This window comes from Tupaia chinensis, unplaced genomic scaffold (genome assembly GCF_000334495.1).
Source record: "Tupaia chinensis unplaced genomic scaffold, TupChi_1.0 Scaffold000056_1, whole genome shotgun sequence".
Taxonomy (NCBI): Eukaryota; Metazoa; Chordata; class Mammalia; order Scandentia; family Tupaiidae; genus Tupaia; species Tupaia belangeri.
The window spans coordinates 1,014,219-1,038,369 of NW_006159514.1; the positions used below are offsets into that span (position 1 = coordinate 1,014,219).

General features: G+C 37.5%; 1 protein-coding gene across 1 annotated transcript in view; it reads right to left on the reverse strand.

The window, feature by feature from the left end:
- The window catches only part of DYNC1I2 (dynein cytoplasmic 1 intermediate chain 2), a gene marked incomplete in the record, with an annotated part of 69,893 nt that overhangs the window by 40,017 nt on the left and 5,725 nt on the right, over nt 1-24,151 (reverse strand). The window contains 2 exon segments of the mRNA XM_006141500.3: nt 3,266-3,356; nt 21,238-21,355. Coding sequence (XP_006141562.2) covers nt 3,266-3,356; nt 21,238-21,355 — 209 coding nt within the window.

Genomic DNA, 24,151 nt, shown 5'->3' on the forward strand with positions numbered 1-24,151 from the left:
ATTCCTGTAAGTTAGTAATACATAACATAGTTTGTACAGGATTGTATAATGCTCATAGTTCCATAAAAATTTAAGCACACATTTATTACTACCATTTCTGTCATCTGTTTCTCACTTACATAAGTTATAAATGCACTTGGTTTTAGTTATTAAATTTTTTTAGTACAGCGTATGATTTCTCTCCTCTACCTGCCTATATATTATCAATAAAAACAGTCACAAAAAATTGCACTGTGGAATTCCTTCATTTAAAAAAGATACAGATGGAATTTAAACAGGATTGTGTATATTCAATGAAGGAAGAGGCCACAATGAAGACCTACTTTGTACTAAGCAGTGAACAGCAACAAACTCAGGCTTTGTTAAATCAAAAGGGTTCTATGAAATGGTCTCCAAGGAATGTTTCCCAACAGCCTTTACATTATATAAGAGCTCTAGCTGTTACCAATGACATAAAGCTCCTTGTTAAGAATGTCGTTGTAGTCTAAAATCAAGTAAGACTTTACCTCAAAATATAGCCAGTACTGAAAACACACTGTATAACACACACGTTTAGACTTATTAAAGGCATCTTCAGACATACAAAATATAAATCCTATATAACCCAAAAGCCTGTAAAATGACCAAAAATGGAAAAAAGGAACAAAGGGCATAGATTACCCAATTTAATAACTGCCACCTAAATCTAGAAATAACACAGGTGATTGAAAAAGTGAACTAGAAACTTAAGGAAATGTATCTTTTTAATCTATAAAATTAGAGAAATATCGCTTCTCATTGGCCTTCAATATTTACTCATAAATTACCACCAGTCCCAATTTTCGGCATTTAGAAAGAATGACTGAGGCATGCTTAGAGATTATATTTTATAATGTCTAATTTATCTTTTTCTAGTCCTTGTATGTAGAAACCTTAGACCATTTTAGCCAGCTAATGGACTTGAGTGTACAGGTTCACATGTTTCACAACATCTTCATGCATTTTCCTGTGATATTTTTTTCTTATTTTTATTCTCTCATTATCTTCATGTCTGTTTAATATGAGTTCATGTCACTTCACTCTGACACACAAGCATTCTTTTTAAATGCTATATATTTGAAAATCCATTATTTCACTGCCCGTTTCACCATTAACAATACTACCCTCTGCTATGGAATCTAGAGATGACTTAGTGGAATTCAGTTTCATATATTTGTGTGTGCATGTGTGTGTGTATATAACATATGCAGCCCTCCTGAAAATTAATGTTTCAAAATAAGCCTATGCCCATAAAGAAAACAATGCATGTATGAAGATTAAAAAGATAAAAGGTCACCTCATTCAAAAAGATATTTTTTCCTCTCTTGTTACATTTAGAAAAAACTAACCTTATATTCATTCTCTAGTAAGAAAAACTAACCCACATGATATTAAATTGCTTGTTTTACAATTTATCATAAAATATCTATATACTAAACATAAGTTAGCACATTTCTCTTAAAGCTTAAAGTCAATATATCCTTAAATGAATTATATAATCAGTAGAATGAAAATTCTAGGAAAGTAAAAGCCATCATGATGTTATTTTCTGTGCTAAGCTATAGTAATTAACTCAAAGCTAGCAATTGGATGAATATCTGTTCTATACAAAAGTAAATATTTTAACAGGTTTTACTCTCTATGCCAATTTCAATATTCTGAGGAGTCTCTAATAATTTCTAGCTTGTTTGTGAAACTGAGAAGAATACACTTTAATTCATGCTAATTTAAAAGAACAAGTAGATGTTACACAGTACATCTGAAAGCAAATTTTCTGACACTGCATTGAAATAATCTTTCTACTTCTATTCAAAATCAAGAACAATAGGCTCGTGATGTACACAGTATGGAATCTACATAAAAATAATATATAAAGTCAAATGAACAAACTTATAAATATAGTAATTATTTTATCTTGGGAAATATTTTTACTATGGTAATGTTTGTTGTAGAAGGAAAAATAAAACTTCAGTTGAAAATGCCAGTTGCTTATTAGGTATTTAAAGGAATACTGACATATTTGTATAAAAATACATAATTATAAAACACTCTTTAACCCATAATACATACTACTTTATAAGGTAATAACTTTTTATTTCTATTAAAAGGCACTTTTTATTTTTCCTAAACGAAAGAGTTATGTCATTGGACTCCAAGACAGCATTGCTTACATTTGCAATTTTGGTTTAATATATAACAATTTTTGGAAAGCACATCTCAAATTCATACTGGCAAACTTTATGTACCTTTTAAATGTTAACCTGATTATTCAGGAACTGATTACAGTATTGAGTTTAAGGATCAACCAGTTCCCTTACTTTTTTCTTACCCTCTCTTTCAGGCTTTCATAACTTGTTTGTAACTTCAATCAGAGGGAGTTGGGAATAAAAAAGATAAAAGTTCTAAAAGTTTATTTCTTACTAAAAGGTGTGCTAAAAGATATCCTTAGGACATTTATTTTCCTGGCCAAAAATAAGAATTCTGAATTAGCTGTGTATTTTGACTAGCTATGTTCAATCTCATTTCAGCTGTGAGAAGTCAGAAAAGTATGATGCTATTAAAGACTTAATATTATCATGTGTGTGAGTGAGTTTCAAAGAATATGCTGTAATACTTTTCTGAATACAATCTTAGGAGGAAAGTTTACTGAACTTTTAGAAGTCCCAACATGTATACAATATCCTAAAACAAACATGAAATTTAACTTTACAAGGAGGTTTCAAGTTCAGCAAAAGTTGGCAGTAAACACTCCAATATTTCCTGAGCCATCGTTCCTTATTTTAAATAATTTATGCATTACTACTTTCTATCTTAATTAGCAGAACTAGTGATTTAATAGAACAGAATTGGACTACTTAGCTGAATTACTTAGATTTTCAATTACTGAATGGGGAATTAAGCGCACTAGAGTTTTTACACACTGAATTTATACCCAAAACATTCAACTAATAACCAGCAAAGTTTGCTTAAACAGAAAAAATTTAAATGCATTAACATCTTTATTTATAATTAGCATAAAATCAGTTAACTATTTAGTACTTAATTAATCAAGTGAGACAATTAAAATATTGCAAAAACAACAACAACAAAACTCCCCCATTTACAAAAAAGACTTTCTTTGGCATTTAAATTTTGAAACATTAGGACTACCTAAACACAACTATTTAGAGTCCTATAAAACATCGTTAACAGTACTTGTGCACTGAATGTATTCTATCACTAAGGCATTTTTTAAAAATTGCTTTACCTAGATCCCACGGCGCCATCTCCAGAGTCTTGGCTCCCAGCTTCGCTTGGCGTGCTCACAGATTTGGAGGATGGAGACATAGGAGGAGGGACTAAATAGTGAAACAGACAGGTATCCGCTGTTACTACACGGAGAGGTTGCTCGGCTTATGACGTTTCAAAATAATTTAACATGAAGTAATTAATGAAAAAGAAAATAATGGCAAACCAAAAAACAAAAATACATGAATGAAAATGAACAATAAAAGAAAGGGGAAAAGACAAAGTTAACAACGCATGCTGAAGATTCATGCAATTTCTCTGGCAAAATGCATTTTGGGCTTTATATTAAAAAAATCATAAAGACAAGATTATGGAAGGATGCATATTCATCTCATCCATCACCAAATGTGGCCACTAATTTTCAAAGGAGAACATTCCTTTCCCCCTTTCTAACTTTGCACTTTAAAAAAGTCTTTTTTAAGAATTATTTACTTTGTTTATTATTATTTTTTTAACTTGCTATAGTCATCAGAGAGAGATGGAGAGGGAATGAGAGAAAGCAAACTACCAGGTCTGGGACTCGACCTATAGTCGGCCATGTGGGAGTCTAGTACCCCGATCACCATGCCACCTGCTGGTCCCTCTAACTTTGTACTTTTAAGATCACCAGATTATAAAGTATTATTTGTAATTGCTGCCCAAATTAAAACTCTGAAATATGCTTCAGTAAGTCATTTAATCTCTGCTTTTCTGAGATTTGTTTTAAAATGTTAATTTTTCTTTAACAATTTTTTTCTCTCAAAAAATGTTTAAAATGATTTATTTTATCCCCCCACAAGACAGCAATTTACAAAAATGTCTGCAACCAAAGGAATGGCTCCTTTAAAATGTCCATTAGTTTCCAGCAATTTGGGTGAAAAATGCAAACAGGCCATAAAACAGCATGCCTTTCAGACATGATGCATAACATAAAATGATACATGCAAATTAAACAAGGCAAGACTTATGGTAACTTCCTTACCCCAGTATTCAGAAAAAACTGAAGTGTACAGACAAAGATACAGACACCCAAAATATTCTTAATCCCTTCTTATAGAAAATACATATTCTTATAGTATATAAAATAAACAGCAAACACTTTCCCCTAAATTGCCAACTTTTAACGTTATATACCAATAGTTGAACGTGCATGTCTCATGCTCTAACATGGTAAAACTTTCTGATTACCGTTGCAGGGACCATACGAGGATCATCACTGCCATCTTCTGGTTAAATTGTATCACAAATGTCCCCAACCCCAAACATCTTTTAAAAGTAATTTTCAACGTGCAATATTAAGCGACTGAGACATTTTACATTGAACTGAGAGCCCTTCTCTTAAGTCTACTGAAAAGAAGGTTAAGTCCCTTGGAACTGAAGGAATATGTATTTAATTCAAAGTCTGTGTTCCTGGAATGGCCGTATTCACTGAACCATGAGACTAGTGTTTAAATGTTCATACACGCTGCGGTGAAAACAGTGGGCTTGGAGACAGAACAAAAGGTACAAATACAGTCTGAAGAACTGTATCTTAATCAAAGGTATAAAGCTGATCATCCTTATTAGTTCAATGGCTAGGTTCTATTGGTAACCAGCAAGATTGTAAGAGAAAAAAGCTCACAGCTAAAATGCTTGTTTCCTGAGATACAGTAGTAGGAATTCGTGCTTAAATTCCAAAGGATTATAAGAAATATTATTTGTAATACTATGATCACATCTATCAGAAACAGTTCAAAGACCAGAGAGCACCACATAGTTCACATGTGGCTAACGCTGTGCTAGTGCTGCATGCACAATTCAAAGCAGCTAAGACCGACTTGCACCTAGAAGTAAAGTAATACTGCTCCTAACCTCTCTGAGGTTACATTTCCTCATCTTTTGGCCCATACTCATTGTGAGACTTTCCCTAGTCAAAGTCGCAACTGATCTGAGAATAGAGAGTGATTATGTAAGAGCAGCTTGTGCTGTAAGCTCAAATGTTTATTACAGTGAGGCATCATGTTTTCATGTTAAAGATTTCCAAAGAAGAAATTCTGTATTCTTTAAATCACATACTTCTTACTTGGGAAAATATTTTTTCCAAGTATATATGTCAGAGTTATTAGTGAAAAAATGGTAAAATTTCTATCAATGTAATTTGTGATAAACTTTAAAATTCCTTTCCAACTTAATATGCTTTTCTCCCTTTCTGGGGAGTTGAACTATCAATAACTCCACTTAACAAGTTTAGCAGTATCTTACTCAGTTAAGGCTGCTTATTAAAAAAATACTAACCAAAATTCTTTATAGCAACAGGCTAAACGGTATAGGACAACAACAACGGACACACACACTGACCTAACCAGATAGGAAATAAAAGTTTCAGAAATAAAAAAATAAAGAGGGTAATGATACCAAATTATCATAGTCTCTTAGGTATACAGGGGCAAAATAAATTGCCATGACTTTGAATTTGATATTAGAGAAAAATCTCCATCCCAGAAGTATATTCTTTCTGCCAAAAGATGGTTTCAAGCTAGCTTGATGGAGAGAACTTAGCAAGAACTCTCAATTATTATCTGGGCCACCAACTTCTCCTTGCAATAATGTTATGCATACCACAGACGGTGAACAAGGAAATTACTATCATTGAGTAAAGGAGGAGTGCTAATAAAGAAAAAAGGGGAACAGTAGTGTTATTTGGTGACACATTTTATATAATTAGTCTAGAAAAATCAAAGGACACAATAATTACGCAGGAAGGCAAGGCCACCATACTCCCAGACCTCTCCAGACCTGGGAACCAGTGAAAGCATACACTCGGGGAGGTTAAAAACCCCCATCAGCAATGGTACCTGAACAACTCATAGGTTCTCAACTCGAAGAAACGATTCACTTCTGGATTCTTTTTTTTTTTTTTTTTTTAAGAGAAATTTTTTGCTACAGGGCACATATGCTTGCTAGAGACAGACAAAAAGCCACATGTGCTTGCCAGAGACATCCCCCAGGGGGGGATGGCCACACTGCAATCCCTTCTCCTCCATTCTCCTCTTGGGATTTTGGGCAGTCAGGCACGCACACACACATGCCCAGCGTGAGTTTCAATCTGCTGAGTTTGGGAATCAAACCGTGGTTAGCCATGTGGGAGTCCTGCAACATAACCATTACACTATCTGCTGGTCCCAGGATCTCATTTTTAAAAGGAGGGTTTATGAGCCCAATCAGCTTTGAAAATAATATAAGCTATTGATAACTAGCTTTTGCCAAGTATCTGAGATGTGATTTACTTAGTAAGAACTGTGATTCAATTAATTACCTTCACTTCACAGCTATAAATATAAAATAGCCTAAAATAGGATTTAAAAGCTCCAAAATACAGGAATCATTATAAACATGAGTATGTTATTGAATTTAAGCTTCCTAGAAGTTTACAGCAAAGCTGCTTATTGCCTTCTTTGAGAACAAAGGATAAATATTAAATAAACTGAAAAAGAAATCCATACCACAGCATTACCTTATTATAAAAGTATGGTTGGAGGGGCTGGCAGGTGGCATGGTGGTTAGGGTGCTGGACTCCCACATGGCCAACTGCAGTTTGAATTCTGGACCAGGTAGCTTGCTTGTTTTCTCACTTTCTCTCTCCCATACTCGCTCTCTCACTCTCACTCTGTCCTTCTCCAATCAAATTTAAATAAACAGATAAATAAACACATTTTATTTATTTTGGAGAGGTCTTGTTTTGCTATAGGGTGCGTGTGCTCACCAGAAAGATAGAGACAGAGAGACAGAAAGCCAGAAATCATCCCCCAGGGAGGATGGCCATACCGCAATCCCTTTTCCTCCATTCTCCTCTCAGGATCTTGGGCACGCACGCACATGTGCCTGCTGTGAGTTTTAAGCCACCGGGTCCGGGACTCAAACCACAGTCGACTACATGGGAGTCCAGCGAAGTAGCTATTACGCCATCTGCTGGTCCCAAGATAATTCTTAAAAATAAAAAAAAGGAAGGTTGTAGTACTGTGACTCTTGGGCCAGCTAGTGGTGTGGTGGTTAAGGTGGCTGGATTCCACATGGCCAACTGCGTGGGTCAAGTCCCAGACCTGCCAGCTTGAGAACATGTCCAAAATCCCAAAAGGAGAAAGAGATGGTAGAGTAGGGACTGCAGTGTGACCATTCCCCATGTGGGAGGGGATTTCTCACTTCTCCTCACTGTCTGTCTCTGTCTCTCTCCAGCAAGTACGTGTGCCCTCTGACAAAACTGAAAAAAAAAAAAAATACTGCGACTCTTTTGGTCAAAAGTCAATTCAAGAAGGCCTTACCTGCCAGCTTATACACGGGCCTTCCCAGGATATAAAATCAACACTGCTGCCTGTTGGCCTGTGATGAAACAACCAGAATATCTTTAAACCACAGAAGATCTGGGTTTGCACCTATATTCAGAACTAGCACTGTATCTGGGTCAACCATTCGAAAATACTCAGAAGTCTCAAGGATGAAGGACAGCAAGCAGTCCAGTTATTTTTCAAATAGAAATATGTGGCAATAGGCTTTTGGAAGGAAGGACCTAGAAAAAGCAGGAAGGACCTCGAAAATGCAGATGGCCAAAGGAAAGTAGATGGAGGGAGGATAATGTTGGTAGAAGATGGTGAAACGGAAGGGGTGGCATCTGTCGTTACCTAAAGTTGTGAGGTCTGGTCTAGCGCAAGAGACTTAGAATCAAATGCAGCCCATGCTACAATAATGCCCCCTTGTGGATACAAGAACTCCTGGCCTGGAATGCTAACATTCAAATAACTCTGGTTTGCATATCTTTCTCTTTCTGTCCTTCTGAAAAATGCTGTTTTAAACCTTAACTCTGAACTATTAATTTCTCCCTTTTCTCTATGGTCCTTCTCCTTATAATAAAGTTTATCTTCCATGAATCTCTAAGTGGGTTTTTTTTTTTTTATTCTCTGTAATAAAATTCAGAACCTTAAATTTAAAAAAATTATTTTAGTATTGAGATACTCTAAGAACTTGGGGGCCAGCTGATGACGCAATGGTTATATTGCTGCACTTCCACATAGTGGACTGCAGTTCAAGTCCCAGACCTGGTGGCTTAAAACTCGTGCTGGGTGTGTGTGCATGTGTGTCCAAAATCCCAAGAGGAGAAGGAAGAAGGAATTGCAGTGTGGCCATCTCCCCGGGTGGTGATTTCTCACTTTCTGTCTTTCTGTCTCTCCAGCAACCGCACGTGCCTTATAGCAAAAATCTCTCTTAAAAAAAAAACTAAGTACACCAAAATTCCTTTACAGGGAACAATTTCCTAAAATTAAGCTAAACTTGAAAAACGTGACACAACAGTCTCATCTAAAAATCATATTTAAAATATTCAAGTCACCACAGGGGGCAAAGGTAGACTTATTTTGGCTAGCAAACTTTTGTTTCTCCCCAATAAAAGAAAATTCAGATAATAAGCTACCACAGTAATCAATGTACTCTCTCCTATTGATACAGTCTCAGGCCATCAGCAGAGTAATTGACAATATCTGTTTTCATTGTTTTACAAGATGGCTAAAACAGTAGATACACATACACACAAAAGATACATTTTATAGACACATATACATACAAAAGATACATTTTATTTTTTGTATCACCCTTTAAAAAAGAACTCTACATTTGATATATCCTAAAAGTTGTGTCTAAAATTAACTTTCTTAAGACTGGCTACTATAGTTAAAAAATAAAATCAAGGCACACATTTTATGAAATAGATTTCTATTTCCACTCTCTGTTTATTAAAATTTAAACAGTAAGATTTGGCTATTGTCGCTGTCTTAAACGAAGATGGTGTTTGCTTGGCCTTACCAGGTGGAAAGCTAGATGACTTAATAATTGAAGAAGCAATTAAACATCTAGCTTGTGCTGACACTGGGAATAAAAATGTGAGTCAGGGGACCAGCAGATGGTATAAAGGTTGTGTCACTGGACTCTCAAGTAGTTGACTTCAGTTCCAGTCCTAGACTTGAAACTCACACCAGGCGTGTGTGCCTGCGTGCATGCCCAACATCCCAAGAGGACGATGGAGGAGAAGGGATTGCAATGTGGCCATCCCTGGGGTGGGGGGTGATCTCTCATTTTCTGTCTCTCTGTCTCTCCAGCGAGCACAATGCCTTATGGCAAAAATCTCTCTTAAAAAAGAAAAAAACGCAAGTCATCATTGTTCCTGCTTTCAAGGATCTCTGACAAAAAGCAGTCAAATTACCAAATAAATAAGAATCTACCAACACTGAGACATTAAGAGGTGTGGTTTTGTTTCACTGGTCAGAAAGCATGTGTACTCACCACAGAAAGAGACAGAGAAAGAAGAGGGAGAAAGCACCCTTCAGTGGGGTTGTGGTCATGCCAAAATCCCTTCTCCACTTCTCTACCCTGTTGGGATATTGGGAATGCATACATACGTGCTCTCAGTGTTTTTCAAGCTGCCAGGGCTCGGATTCCAACCATATGGTCAGTTGTGTGGAACCTGGCTCTTTTAACCACCAGGCCATGGGGCCGGCTCAAGAGATTTTATTAACTGATCTTTTAACAAATTACTTTCATAAAATAATAAAAAAAGAAAACATTTCATTTAAAGAAAACAATAGATTGATATTTTTAATAAGCCCTTTTAAGTTTTCTAGCAGTGTTTTTGTATTTCTACACTACAAAAATATTTAATAAATACCCAAAGAATGTATTCCATGATGAAAAGAAAAATATTCATTCTGGGTAATGACATAAAGTGGATTTTTTTTAAAACTAAGGTTTACTTTCAAAAAATGTCTGGTAGCCATGGTTTTCATCTGTATTCTATATTTTTCAGGCCAAATTATAAATAAATGCTGGATATTAACACTGAAAATTAAGGCATATGTATTAAGGCTTATGAAATGCACTTAGCCTAGTTTTCTAAGGGTAGTGAGATTGTCACAAAGCCTTTTAACCCTCCACAGATTCCACTACAACGTTACTACGTGATGGAAAATGGCTTCAAAACAAGAAAAACAGAAAGATTAGATTTCTAGACATCTGATTTGGAAACTTAAATGTTAAGTCTTAAACAAAGTGTTAACTGATCTAAGAAGGAACAGCAGACCCTCTGTTCATTTCTCTAGCTATCTGAAGAGACTCTTAATTCAGTGGTAATCAGCTCAGGCTGTTTTGATCAATATAATCTCACATGTTTTTATGTTATTTGAAATTTAAAATAAATTATCATGAGCTAAAATAAATAAAAGCAATGACATTTGGCTTCTTTTTTCAAAGCCTTTCTGTTCACGGTTTCCCTATTCTATTCTATCTCACCAGAACTAAATCTTTACTCCTTTTTTTTTTTTTGAGAGGTTTTTGCTATAGGGCACGTGCGCTCGCCAGAAAGACAGAGACAGACAGAGAGACAGAAAGCGAGAAATCACCCCCCAGGGAGGATGGCCATGCCACAATCCCTTCTCCTCCATTCTCCTCTCAGGATCTTGGGCACACATGCACATGCGCCAGCGTGAGTTTAAGGCACCAGGTCCAGGACTCGATCCGCAATCGAGTCCAGTGACACAGCCATTACACCAACTGCTGGTCCCTGAATCTTTACTCTTAATGGCAACTAAAACTCTCAGGTCAAGTAGTTTATGATTGATAAGCTGATAGTGAATTGAGAAGATATCTCTCCCAAAAAACTTTGCTGGAAATTATGCCACACAATGTATTCTATAAAAATACTGTTATTGATTATTAATAAGTTATTTGAGTGATAGGCTATGCTGCTTCCTCTATTCTTCCTTTAGCAATTATTCCAAATACATAACAAAGTTTAAATTACATATAAAATGTTCTTTAAAATCATACAACCAGTCGTATTCACTAAATAAAGACATTTATGTTTACAGGGACCAGCGAGTGGCATAGTGGTTAAGACACTGGACTCCCACATGGTTGACTGTGGTTCAAATCCCGGACCTGGCGGCTTACTTTCTCACTCTCCCTCTTTTTCTCTCTCTGGTCAAATTAAAATAACAACAATAAATAAAATTAAATAATTTAAAAAATTGTGTTTAAAAAGGTTAAATTATCTCTTCATGTTTTAATTTAGCAGTAACACTAAACTAAGTTTGGGGTTTAGCAATATCTTCCTTTGTTCTCCTTTTCTCTCTCAGACCTACATTCATAAAAACAACAACAACAAAAGAAATATAGGCATAAATAAAAAAACAGATCTGTGTGTATTCTATATTATAGTCTAAGCATGTACACACTATATGAATATAAAAATATAATACTAGTACTATAATATTTACCTCAGCTAAAAACATTTTATCTAGTTCTCTTTGACTAAGAAAAAAAACTATTAGCAAGAAATGATTTACTGAGAGAGAGGTTTATTTATTTATTTATTTATTTATTTTTGAGGTTTTAGCTACAGGGCACATGTGCTCACCAGAAAGAGAGAGACAGAGAGACAGAAAGCAGGAAATCATCCCCCAGGGGGGATGGCCATGCCCCAATCCCTTCTCCTCCATTCTCCTCTCGGGATCTTGGGCACGCACGCACACGTACCCGGCGTGAATTTTAAGCCACCAGGTCCAGGACTTGAACCACGGTCGACTACATGGGAGTCCAGCAACATAGCCATTACGCTAACTGCTGGTCCTGAGAGAGGTTTATCTTAACCAACTTTTTTTTTTTTTTTGGAGAGGTTTTCGCTATAGGGCGCTTGCGCTCGCCAGACAGAGAGAGACATAGAGACAAAGTGAAAATCACCCCCCAGGGGGGATAGTCACACCGCAATCCCTTCTCCTCCATTCTCCTCTCAGGATCTTGGGCACACATGCACACACACCCGGTGTGAGTTTTAAGCCACCGGGTCTGGGATGCGAACTGCAGTCGACTACGTGAGAGTCCAGCGACACAGCCATTACAGCCATTATGCTAACTGCTGGTTTCCTTAACCAACATTTTTAGAGCTAACTCTAAAATTAGAGTTACCTAAGGGAGGTTATAAGACTGCCATAATTAAAGGCTGGTCATAGGTATGATTTAAAAAATCAGGCGTTGGTCTCCATAGTAGTTTGGTTTAATGACCCATCTAAACATGCTCCTGTTTATCACCCTCCCATTAAGACTCCTTCCTCCACCTAGGAGGCCTTCCTACCCTGACCTTTGCCCACTTCCACTCTTCTCCCCTCTCCCCATAACAGAGTGACCACGCTGGTCCAATCAAGTTAGGTCTACTGCTCAGGACCCTGTCTCACAGTCCTACCTGCAATGCCCCTCCCTTCCACCTTAGCATGGTTGCCCTTTCTGGGCTTTCCAAGTCCACTTCTTTTCCTGATCTTTTCTTGAACACCCTATCTAATGTTATTCCTTGTAGTCTCATACTATTGTATCATTGCGGTAATCTATTTCTCCAACAAGAACATAAGCTGGAAAAGAGCAAGATTCTTATCTGCATTGTTCAGAAGCCCATTCCAAAACCTGATTTACAGAAGGTGCTACATCAAGATTTTTTTGAGTAAATAGATAAACTTTTCTTTTTAAAGTACTAGAACTCAGGAACTAAATACTAGACACTTGTGTTTCAGAAAGCAATGTCTCAGCCTATTCTAATTGGCTCAAGAAGAGCCAAATTTAGGGATCAGCAGTTGGCATATTGGCTGTGTCAATGGACTCCCATGTAGTCGACTGCAGTTCAAGTCCCAGACCCGGTAGCTTAAACTCACACCGGGCGTGTATGCGTGCATGCCCAAGATCCTTAGAGGAGAATGGAGGAGGAGGGATTGCAGTGTGGCCATCCCCCCGGGGGGTGATTTCTCGCTTTCTGTCTGTCTCTGTCTTTCTGGTGAGCGCACATTTCCTATAGCAAAAATCTCTCCAAAAAAAAACCCATAGGAAAATATCCCCCAAAAAAAAAAAAAAAAGAGCCAAATTAATGAGTTAGTCTGAATCTATCAACAGGTTGTATATTGATACCTTATTAGCTTTTTATTTTTAAAAGAATTATTTTATTTAACTTTATTTATTTTATTAATTTATTTTAATTTGACCAGAGAAGGACAGAGTGAGGGGGTGGGGGAGGGAAGGAGGGAGAGAGAAAGCCTCCAAGTTTGGGACTCCAATCATAGTCGCCCATGTGGGAGTCCAGCACCCTTAACTACCATGCCATCTGCTGGCCCCTGTTTTAATTTATTTTATTTTTAAAGAGATTTTTGCTATAGGAAGTGTGTGCTCACCAGAAACAGACAGACAGAGAGACAGAAAACAAAAAATCACCTCCCAAGGGGATGGCCATACTGCAATTCCTTCTTTTACATTCTCCTCTTTGAATTTTGGGTATGCACACATATGTGCCTGGCATGAGTTTTAAGCTGCTGGGTCTGGGATTTGAACTATAGTCAACTACGTGAGAATCCAGCGACATAACCATTATGCCATTCACTGGCCCCAGATGTGTTATTAGTTTTATGATCATATTATGGTCATATAAAATGTCTATCCCAGAGGCCGGCAAGAGGTGTGGTGGTTAAGGGTGCTGGACTCCCATATAATTGACTGTGGTTTGAGTCTGGGACCAGGCAGCTTGCTTTCTTACTTACTTTTTCTCTTGCTCTCTCTGTCCCTTTCTAGTCAAAATAAAGAATAAATAAAGTTAAATAAAACAATTATTAAAAAAAAATAATGCCTATCCCAGAGACCAGAGGTAGCATGGTGGTTAAGGTGCTGGACTCCCATACGGCCAACTGTGGTTCGAATCAGACTCAGTGGCACGAAATTCATGCCAGGCACATGTGCATGTACCCAGAACTCTGAGAGAAGAATGGAGGAGAAGGGATTGTAGCGTGGCTATTCTCTCAGGGCGGGGGCACATGCCCTATGGCAGAAAACTAAAAGAAAAGTAAAAAAGAAAGAAAAGTCTATCCCAGCTCTCATTAAAACACACACATACACACAAAGACCTTATGACTGACAAGAAGAAATCTTATCATATCACTGTCCTCGGTGAGAAACCTTTAAGTTATTTCTCAGTAGTTCCTTCATAGTCCAGAATTCTCTCTCCTCCTGTTCTGTAAGCAGCCAAAGTGAACCACTTGCTAGTTCTCTAAGTACACTTTAACCTTTTGAATGTTTATGTCTTTGTTCATTTTCCTTCTGGCTGAAAGGTTCTTCTCCTTTTCCATCTGTGTACTTTGAAATCCCACATACACAGGGCACCAAAAACCAAATTTCACAAATAACATTCATTTATCAATAAATCAAGAATTAATTTTATTTATTACTATTTTTAAGAGATTTTTTTGCTATAGGGCACGTATGCTTGCCGTAGAGACAGAGAGAGAGAGAGAGAGACAGACAGCGAGAAATCACCCCTTGGGAGGATGGCCATGCCACAATCTCTTCTCTTCCATTCTCCTTTAGGATTTTTGGGCACGCGTGTATACGTGCCTGGCATGAGCTTTAAACCACTGGATCTGGGACTTGAACTGCAGTCAACTATATGAGAGTCTGGGGAAATAACCATTATACCATCACCTGGTCTTTATTTATTACTATTATTTTTAAAAATTTTGCTATAAGGCACATGCACTCACCAGAGACAGTGAACAAGAGAGAGAAACTGAGAAAGCAAACCACCAAGATCCAGGACTTTAACTGCAGTCAGTCATGTGGGAGTCCAGTACCTTAATCACCATGCTACCTGCAGGCCCCTATTTTGGAGGTTTTAAAGAATGCCCACAATTTTTTTTTGGGGGGGGGAGATTTTTGCTATAGGGTGTGTGCACTTGCCAGAGAGACAAATCAAGAAAGCACCTCCTCAGGAGAGATGGTCATGCCACAATCCATCTTCCTCTCAGAATTTCAGGCACACTTGTACATGTCCCTGGTGTAAGTTTCAAGCCGCCAGATCTAGAACTTGACTTGCAGTTAACCACGTGGGAGTCTAGTGCCTTAACCATTATGGTACTTGCTAGCCCCCAACCCACAGATTCTTTGTAAATGTTGGCTGGACTTGGTGATTCTCTTCCAATGGACAGAATATAGTGAAGGGATGCTCTGTAACTTCCAAACTTAACTCATGAAAATACAGCTTGCTTCTCTCTCTCTCTCTGACTCTCTCTCAGATTGCTCATTCTAAAAGAACTCAGCTAATATGCATCAAGGATATTTAAGCAGATCTCTGTAGTGGCCCACGTGAACAGGAACTTAGCTGTGTACTAACCAACACCAACTTCCAACCCTGCGCATTAGCCACCTTAGAAGCAACTCTTCTAGGCCCAGATAAGCCTTCAGATGACAACAACTTTGTCTCGTATGTTGACTTCAACCTCATGAGAGACCCTGGACCAGAATGACTCAGTTTAAGCCACTATAAAATTCCTGACCTGGGGACCAGCAGTTAGTGTAATGGCTATGTCGCTGGACTCCCATGTAGTCGACCGCGGTTCGCGTCCCGGACCCGGTGGCTTAAAACTCACGCCGGGCGTGTGTGCGTGCGTGCCCAAGATCCCGAGAGGAGAATGGAGGAGGAGGGATTGAGGCGTGGCCATCCCCCCTGGGGGGTGATTTCTCGTTTTCTATCTCTCTATCTTTATGTCTGTCTGGCGAGCGCACGCGCCCTATAGCAAAAACCTCTCAAAAAAAAAAAAAAAAAAATTCCTGACCTGAATGGCAAAAACTACAAAAGATAATAAAGATAAGAGATGTTTATTGTTTTGGGGGAGGGGGGGCAGATGCTCATTATCCACTAGAGAAAAAAGCAATAATCTAAGGAAATTTGATAGTTGAATTCTACCAAGTTTTAAAGAAATAGGTAACGCCTATTCTTTACAAACTGCTTTATAAAATAGCAACTGGCTCAATTTATTTTTAAAAGCATAACCACAATGTTAACTTTTTTTTTTTTTTTGATTTTGGCCATAGGGCGCGTGTACTCACTGAAGAGACAGAGAGAAGGAAAGTGAGAGATCAGTCCCCAAGGGCAATGGCCACAATCCCGTCTCCATTCTATTCTTAGGATTTGGTGGCATGCATGCACACAAGCCCAGTGTGATTTTCAAGCTGCTGGGTCTAGGACTCAAACCAGTCATGTGAAATCCGGATGCCTTAACTATCACACCATCTATAGTCCCTGCTAACCTATTTTTAAAATACATGAAAAAACTCATCCACTGCCCCTGGAGTAGCTATTAGCAATTAAAGTGAAAAAAGCAAAATGTGTCCTGTTTTTCTAACAGGAAATACCTTAGGGTAACCAAGCACTTCATATTATTAAGGGAAACTTTCCCTTTAGGAACTTCAGCTAATAAATGCAGAAGGAATAGAGGAATTATAAGAACAGTTTTACAACTCCTAATTAAAAATCGGACTTAGATAAGGATCATTAGTGAGTATTAATACCATTAGGTAAAAACTTGATGAAGGAAAATGAATATTCATATCAGGCCAAAGTATCATCCCCAGATATGACTTAATACTCACGGGGTGATAACTATGATGAAGACACCTGTCTACCACAACTGTAACCCAGTAATCAACCTTAGTATTGATAGCTCACAACCAGACCTAAGTACTACTGATGTGCCTGATGCAATATGAAGTACATGGCATCACCTACGAGATATTTTTGCCCTGAAGAGAACCAAGCTTTTTATTACTCTATTCTAACTTCCAGTTTAGAGGAACTACAAGGGATAGAGGAACAAAAGCTAAATGTGAGGAAGCCATCAGACAAATCCTGAAGGTGGACATTGTACAGATCAACTGGTTTCCTCTCTTCCATTAGTAGATACTATGTGTGTGCAGGATGTTCTATATTAGAAAAATTATAACTATACAATTAAACACAATGTACAGTACAGCAAGGTTTTGGGGGAAAACAAACAAATTTTTATGTGGGGAAGAAAAATATTTGTGAAACTTTTTCAAAATGTTTGTGGGCTATTTTGAAAAAGAGGAACAAAGCAGGTGGGGTGGTTTTCTATATCAGAAATTAGGACAGAGGGTCGGGACAGTGCCATAGTGGTAGAGCATGATGCTCTGTGTGACCTTCTTCCCATGAGGAAGATGTCCTGGTTCACATCTGGAAATGTTCCTAAGTACCTCGAACACATCTGCACCCATGATCAGAGGCAAGGAGTAGATAGTGGTCAAGGGGCTATTGGGGGATGCTATTTTTTTCTCTCTTGCTGGTAGAAGAAATATTTGTTAAAAAAAGAAAGAAAGAAATTAGGAGATAATAGAAAGTCATAGTAATTAAAACTGAGTTAATGGGGCTGATAGGTGGTGCAGTGTTAAGGTGCTGGACTCCCACATGGTTGACTACAGTTCAACTCCTGGATCTGATAGCTTGCTTTCTCACTTTTTCTCTTTTTTTCTCTCTCTCTTCTCTCTGGTCAAATTAAAACTGAAAATAAATAAACAAATGAATAATTCTTCTTTCTTTCTTTTTTTTTTGAGAGATTTTTGCTATAGAGCATGTGAGTCTGCCAGAGACAGAAAGCAGGAAATCACCCCTCCCCCCGGGGGGGGGTAAGGCCATGCTCAAATCCCTTTTTCCTCCATTCTCCTCTTGGGATCTTGAGTGCACAGCAGACCCACCTGGCATGAGTTTTAAGCCACTGGGACTGGAGCTCTAACCATGGTCAACTATGTGGGAGTCCAGCAACATAACCATTATGCCATCTGCTGGTACCGATAAATAAATCTTTTTTTTTTTTCAGTTGAGATTTTTCTTCCGGGGCATATGCACTCACCAGAGAGACAGAAAGAAAGAGTGAGAAATCACCCCCAAGGGGATGTCCACACCACAACCCCTTCTCCTTTATTCTCCTCTTAGGATTTTGGGTGTGCAAGTACACGTGCCCAGTGTGAGTTTTAAGAGGCTGGGTCTGGGACTCAATCCAAAGTTAATTACATGGGAGTCCAGTAACGTAATCATTATGCCATCTGCTGGTCCCCCAAATAAATAATTCTTAGGAAACAAAAACAAAAGAAAAACCCTGGGTTAATTTTGTAGACTTAGACAAACAGATCCCATAGTGAAAATACTGAGCTCACAAATGCTCATGACAATACGGGAACTTACAATATGACAAAGTTGCCATCAGATATCAATGGAAAGATAGACTGTTTAGTAAGTGCTATTGAAATAATAAATGGACTGGCCTCAGAGCGCAGGAATTAAGTGCTGTGCATAGGAAACCAGATCACACATACTCAACCACAGTTCAAATCCTAGCCCCGGCAGCTTGAAAAACACACCAAATATGTATGCCTATGTGCCTCAAATCCTGATAGGGTGGTGAAAGGGAAGAAAAAGGATTGTGGCATGACCATACATACCCCACTAGGGGATGCTTTTTTTTCTTTCTCTCTTCTCTCTCTTTCTGGTGTGTGCATGCACCCACTAGCAATTTAAAAAAATTAGCAAACATGGAGAAAAATTACATTAGATCCCTACCTTACACTATTTTTTAAAATAAAATGCAAATATCAAGACCAGCAAATGGTGTAATAATAGTTATGTTTCTGGACTCCCACACAGTGGACAGCGGGCTGCATCCTGGACTCGGAGGCTTAAAACTCACATCGGGTGCTTATGTGTGCATGCCCCAAATCCTGAGAGGAGAATAGAGAAGAAGGGATTGCAGCATAGCCATCTCCCCTGGGGGGCAATTTCTCACTTTCTGTCCTTCCAGCAACTGTATGTGCCCTGTGGCAAAAAATCTTTCTCTACAAAAAAAGTAAATATCTAAATGTGATGGATAAAACTATAAAACTAATAGAAAAAATATAAGAGACTACATTTGCATCCTCAATTTAGGAGATTTCTTGGAGAAAAAGAAAAGCACATACAAAAAGGTAATAATTAGATTTGGCCATATCAAAAATAAAGAATTTAACCATATCAATGAAGGATACTGTAAACAGAGTTAAGAGGTAACAGACTAGAAGACCATAACAGATAAAACCTTCCTCTACAATATGTAAAATGTATGAGAAAGCCAATATCGAAAGGGCAAAACGGTATGAATATGCAATTTACAGATATATAAGTAGATGGTCAACCTCACTGTAATCAGATAAATGTATATTAAAACATCTTGGCCTAGTACTTTATATCCATCAAGTTGGCAAAAACCAGAAAGTTGGATAATACCCAGTGATGATATGGACATAGTGAAACAGTACTTTTTGCATACACTGGAATTAGGAGAGTAAATTTGCATACGTGAGAAAGAAAATGGAATTGGAGATGGAGAATGAGGGAGAAACACAGAGACACACAACTGAAAACAGTCTACAAGAATCAGTGATACAGGGGTGGGCCTTGAATTAAGAAATATGAGCAAGTGGACTCAGTGAAACTGAAGCCCTAGAAAGACAAAAAAGAAGAAAAGAATCCTATAAGAGAAAAAACAAAAGCCAATGGCACAGAAAAAAAAAAAAATCACCGAAAGACTACAACTATTAAACAACTTGGTAAAGTTACATGGGAAACAAGAAAAAAGTATTCTGATTTTTACCTTTAAAAGTTACAATATGCAACATACCTTAAGTTAATACATAAAAATTAATGTACTTCAGTCCTCCAATTCTACCAATAAGGAATAGGAAAATGAAAGTATCGGGCTGTTAGAAAAGTCATGATGCACTTTTGCGTAGAAAAACATAGGATAAATATGCCTTGACTGGTCCGACAACCCAATAACAATAAAGCAGACCACCAGAACAACTAGCTTTTTCATCCTGAAACCTTTTGTAAATAACAGCTCTAAGATAGTTTTACTGCAGTTTCACAAAAGGCATTGAACAGTTACTACCTTTGGTAGTTGTCCCCTGGACTGAATGAAATCAGTCTATAAAATAACCCTGAAATTTTAGTTCCTTAAAGAACAAAAGCTATGTCAAACTAAAATACTATGTCATAGCACACAATGACTTTAAGCATTTAATGCTTCCTGATAGGTAACTTCCTAATACCTACCAATAGACTGTTCTCAGTACCCTTTATTATGTCTCCTTTTTGGTTTAATATAGTTACCAAAATGAATAACCTGGGCCAGTCCATGACGTGGGGTTAAGGTGGCTGGTGGTTAAGGTGGTTAAGGAGTCCACACGGCCAACCGTGGTTTCAGTCCCAAACCTGGCAGCCTGAAAAACACTCCAGGTGCATGTGCATATGCCCAAAATCCCAAAGGGAGGGAGAGATGGAGGCGAGGAGATTGGAGGCCTGGCCATTCCCTATGGGGAGGTGTTTTTTCTCTTTCTCCAGGGAGCACATGTGCCCTCTGGGAAGAAAAAAAGAATAACCTCTCCAAAAGAACAATATTATCTACCTTATTGGTGTTGAGAGAAGTCTGTAAGATTCCCTTCCATTCCTATTACCTTTTTTCTAAGAATTATTTTATTTAACTTTATTTATTTATTTATTTTACTTTGACCAGAGAGGGATAGAGTGAGAGAGAGAAAGTGAGAAATCAAGACAACAGGTCCAGGACTAGAACCGTGTTTGGCCATGTGGGAGTCCAGCACCCTTAACCATGTCAGCTGCCGGCCCCTTCCTATTACTTTTGAATACTATAGCTTGGATTAATTATATTTCTCTCTATCTCACAGATAGGAATATAAAATTAGCATCAGGAATCATAGTCATCTTAAAGCTTAATACAGCATGGCACACAAAACTAGCTCAATAAATGTTGGGTGAAGTAAGGTATTGATTTAACAAAAGAAGTCAGTTGGTGGTTCTGTTAAATACAATTAGCTCAACAGCACTTTTGGACAATTTAAATTACCATCTACTGGTGCATCTGAAAAAAGACAATTTCCAAGTATAAGATTAATGACTTTAAAAGACACAAATATGTAAAAATGTGCAAACTACATCACTCATCTCAGATATGTCTAGGCTGAACAGGATAGTCTATTTTTTATAAATGGATATATTCTTATCCTTACCAATGGGGGATTCTGGAGTCAGTCCCATGCTTTGGAGCAATGCTTCAGCTTCTCTTCTTTTCTTTTCAAGATCTGATTCCTCTTGCACAGGAACAATAGCTTCCTTCTTCTGATCTGTCTAAAATTTTTAAGTAAACACTTAAGTTTATACAAAGTATGAAACACTTCTGTTTGCAAAAAAAAGTATTTTAAATAATGCACTAACACTATATACTCATAGGGGGTGGACTTAGATACAGATTAAGTTCCCTTTTCATAGTCATTAAATGAAAATCACTCTCAATAGAATTCTAGTAAGTAAACTCCAAATGAAATATATGACATTGATCCATTTTTACATGTAATCAAGGAGTCCACACAAATTTCCCTATGAGATATATTCGAAAAGCATAGTCGGGACCAGCAGTTGGCATAATGGCTATGTCACTGTACTCCCATGTAATCAACCATGGTTTGAGTTCCGGACCCAGTGGCTTAAACTCACGCTGGGCATGTGTGCATGTGTGCCCAAGATCCTGAGAGGAGAATGGAGGAGAAGGGATTGTGGTGTGGTCATCCCCCCCAGGGGGTGATTTCTCGCTTTCTGTCCGGCTCTTTCTGTCTTTCTGGCAAGTGCACATGCCCTGTAACAAAAACCTCTCAAAAAAACAAAACAAAACAAAAAGCATAGTCAACTTGGCAAGTTATCTCTAGTGTGAAATTGCTGTCCATGGTCAGAAATTGTGGAAACCACTTCCAAGTGGCAAAAAGCTTAGATGTAAATATTAGGACACTATGAAAAAAATAAATAAGGTAAAGTTATTTAAGATGTAATAAAGTTTAAGTGAATGGGCAATTTAATTTGTTGAAAAAGTATGAGTACTTCAAACTTTGTATAAAGTTCATTTTATTTATTCATCATTTTGTAGAGAATGTCAAAAATTCAAAAGATTCAAAATAAAAGATTTTGTTTTCAAACTATAGGTCTTATTTTTATGATAATAAAAACATATAACTGAGTCTGGAAAAATTAAAACTTGCTTTTGCATAGTACACATTTTTTGCCAGGAAAAATTTCTCACCTCTTATAGCCATTCATAGGTTTTGCAAAATCTTCTAGTTAAACTAGGTACATCTCAGTACTTGTAGATCATCCAAAACAGCTCAGGTGAAATTTAAACTTTCAAGAAAAAACTTTTTTTATTTTTTTATTTTTTTTTGAGGTATTTGCTACAGGGCGCATGCACTCACCAGAGAGAGGGAAAGTGAAAAATCTCACAGGGAGAATGAAGGAGAAGGGATGGCTATGCCATAATCCCTTCTCCTCCATTCTCCCTTGGAGATTTTGGGCATACACACACACACACCCACACCACCACAAAAAAAAACACACACACACACACACACACACACACACACACACATATGTCAGGCATGATTTATCAAGCCAATATGTCCAGGACTCAAACCACAGATGACCATGTGGAAGTTCAGCACCTTAACCACCACACCAGCTGCTGGTCCCACCTCACACACTTCAAGTGCCTACGTCAACTAGAAAACTATTACTCAAGCGTTGTCTGGAGTGAATTCAGTCAGTGATGCTATTCTATAATACTACTTTAACTAAAAGACATCAGAAAAATCCATGAAAATACAAAACAGGTTGTACTGCCAAGCTAACACTTTACTATATATAAGAATATATTGGGACCAGCAGGTGGTGCAGTGGTTAAAGTCACTGGACATGGCTGACCACAGTTCAAGTCCTATATCTGGTGGTTAGCTTCCTCGCTTTCCCCCTCTCTCTGTCTGATCAAACTGGAAAATAACAACAACAACAATAAATAAATAAAAGTTAAATAATTTTAAAAAGTATATAAACAGACTTGCTGTTTAATACTATGGAATTATCTCTTGTAATGTTTTATAACCTTTAAATTAGATATTAATCATGTGATAGATCTTCCTTGGAGGCTACTTGTAGCCATCCTTAGATAACAAAAATTAACATCTCAGAATTTAAGGACATAAGAATATGAGTACTATTTTGGAATGGCTCTGCCAATCTGAATCATGCTTCTACTGCCAGTTAGCTTTTAGCCAAATAGCTAATAATGAATCTCCAACCCTCTTACAACAGTGTCTCACAGAAACGTTCAGAATAAGCTAGCAAATTCTTCAGGTATAAGCTGTTACAGTATCACAGCAATGCTGCTATGTTCACACCTGCAGTTTTTCTGCTGATTTTTCTTTCTCCCTTAATAGATTTTTAGATGTATCATCTATTATTTAGGTAGCACATATAAAAATTTGGTATAAAACTAAGTTCAGCACAAACTATCTTATGCGGGCCATTTAAAACTTATCTGTGGAAACAAGCTCAGGATCAATGTATATGCACTATATATTATAAAAACATATGATGCTAAAGTCAGAAGACAGAAGTCCCTGGTCCACCTTCATGGTTATTCTCCAGTCTGAAAATTATTTTAAGTTCAAACTAGCAAAATATTCAAATAGATAAGTTTGAAGTCCAAACTAAATTATAATATATATGACATATCTCAAGAGATATTACAATGTAAATGCCCCATACTTTATATAACAAATATATTCTGGGCCAGCTTGTGGCCTGGCAGTTAACACACTGGATCCCACATAATCAACCTCACAGTTAAAGTCCTAGACATGGGGGCTTGAAAAAGATGCTGGGCATGTGTACATGTATGCCCAAAGTCCCAAAGGAGGGAGAAATGGAAAAGGAATTGTAGCATACCACTCCCCAATCTAGTGAGTGCATGTGCCTTCTGGCAAATTAAAAAAAATTAAAAAAAAGTCCTGGAAGACTAAATATATAAAATGAACTTTTATAAATTAAATTTTAGATATGCATCAATCTATATAAGTATTTTTATTCCATGGAAAAAAAAGC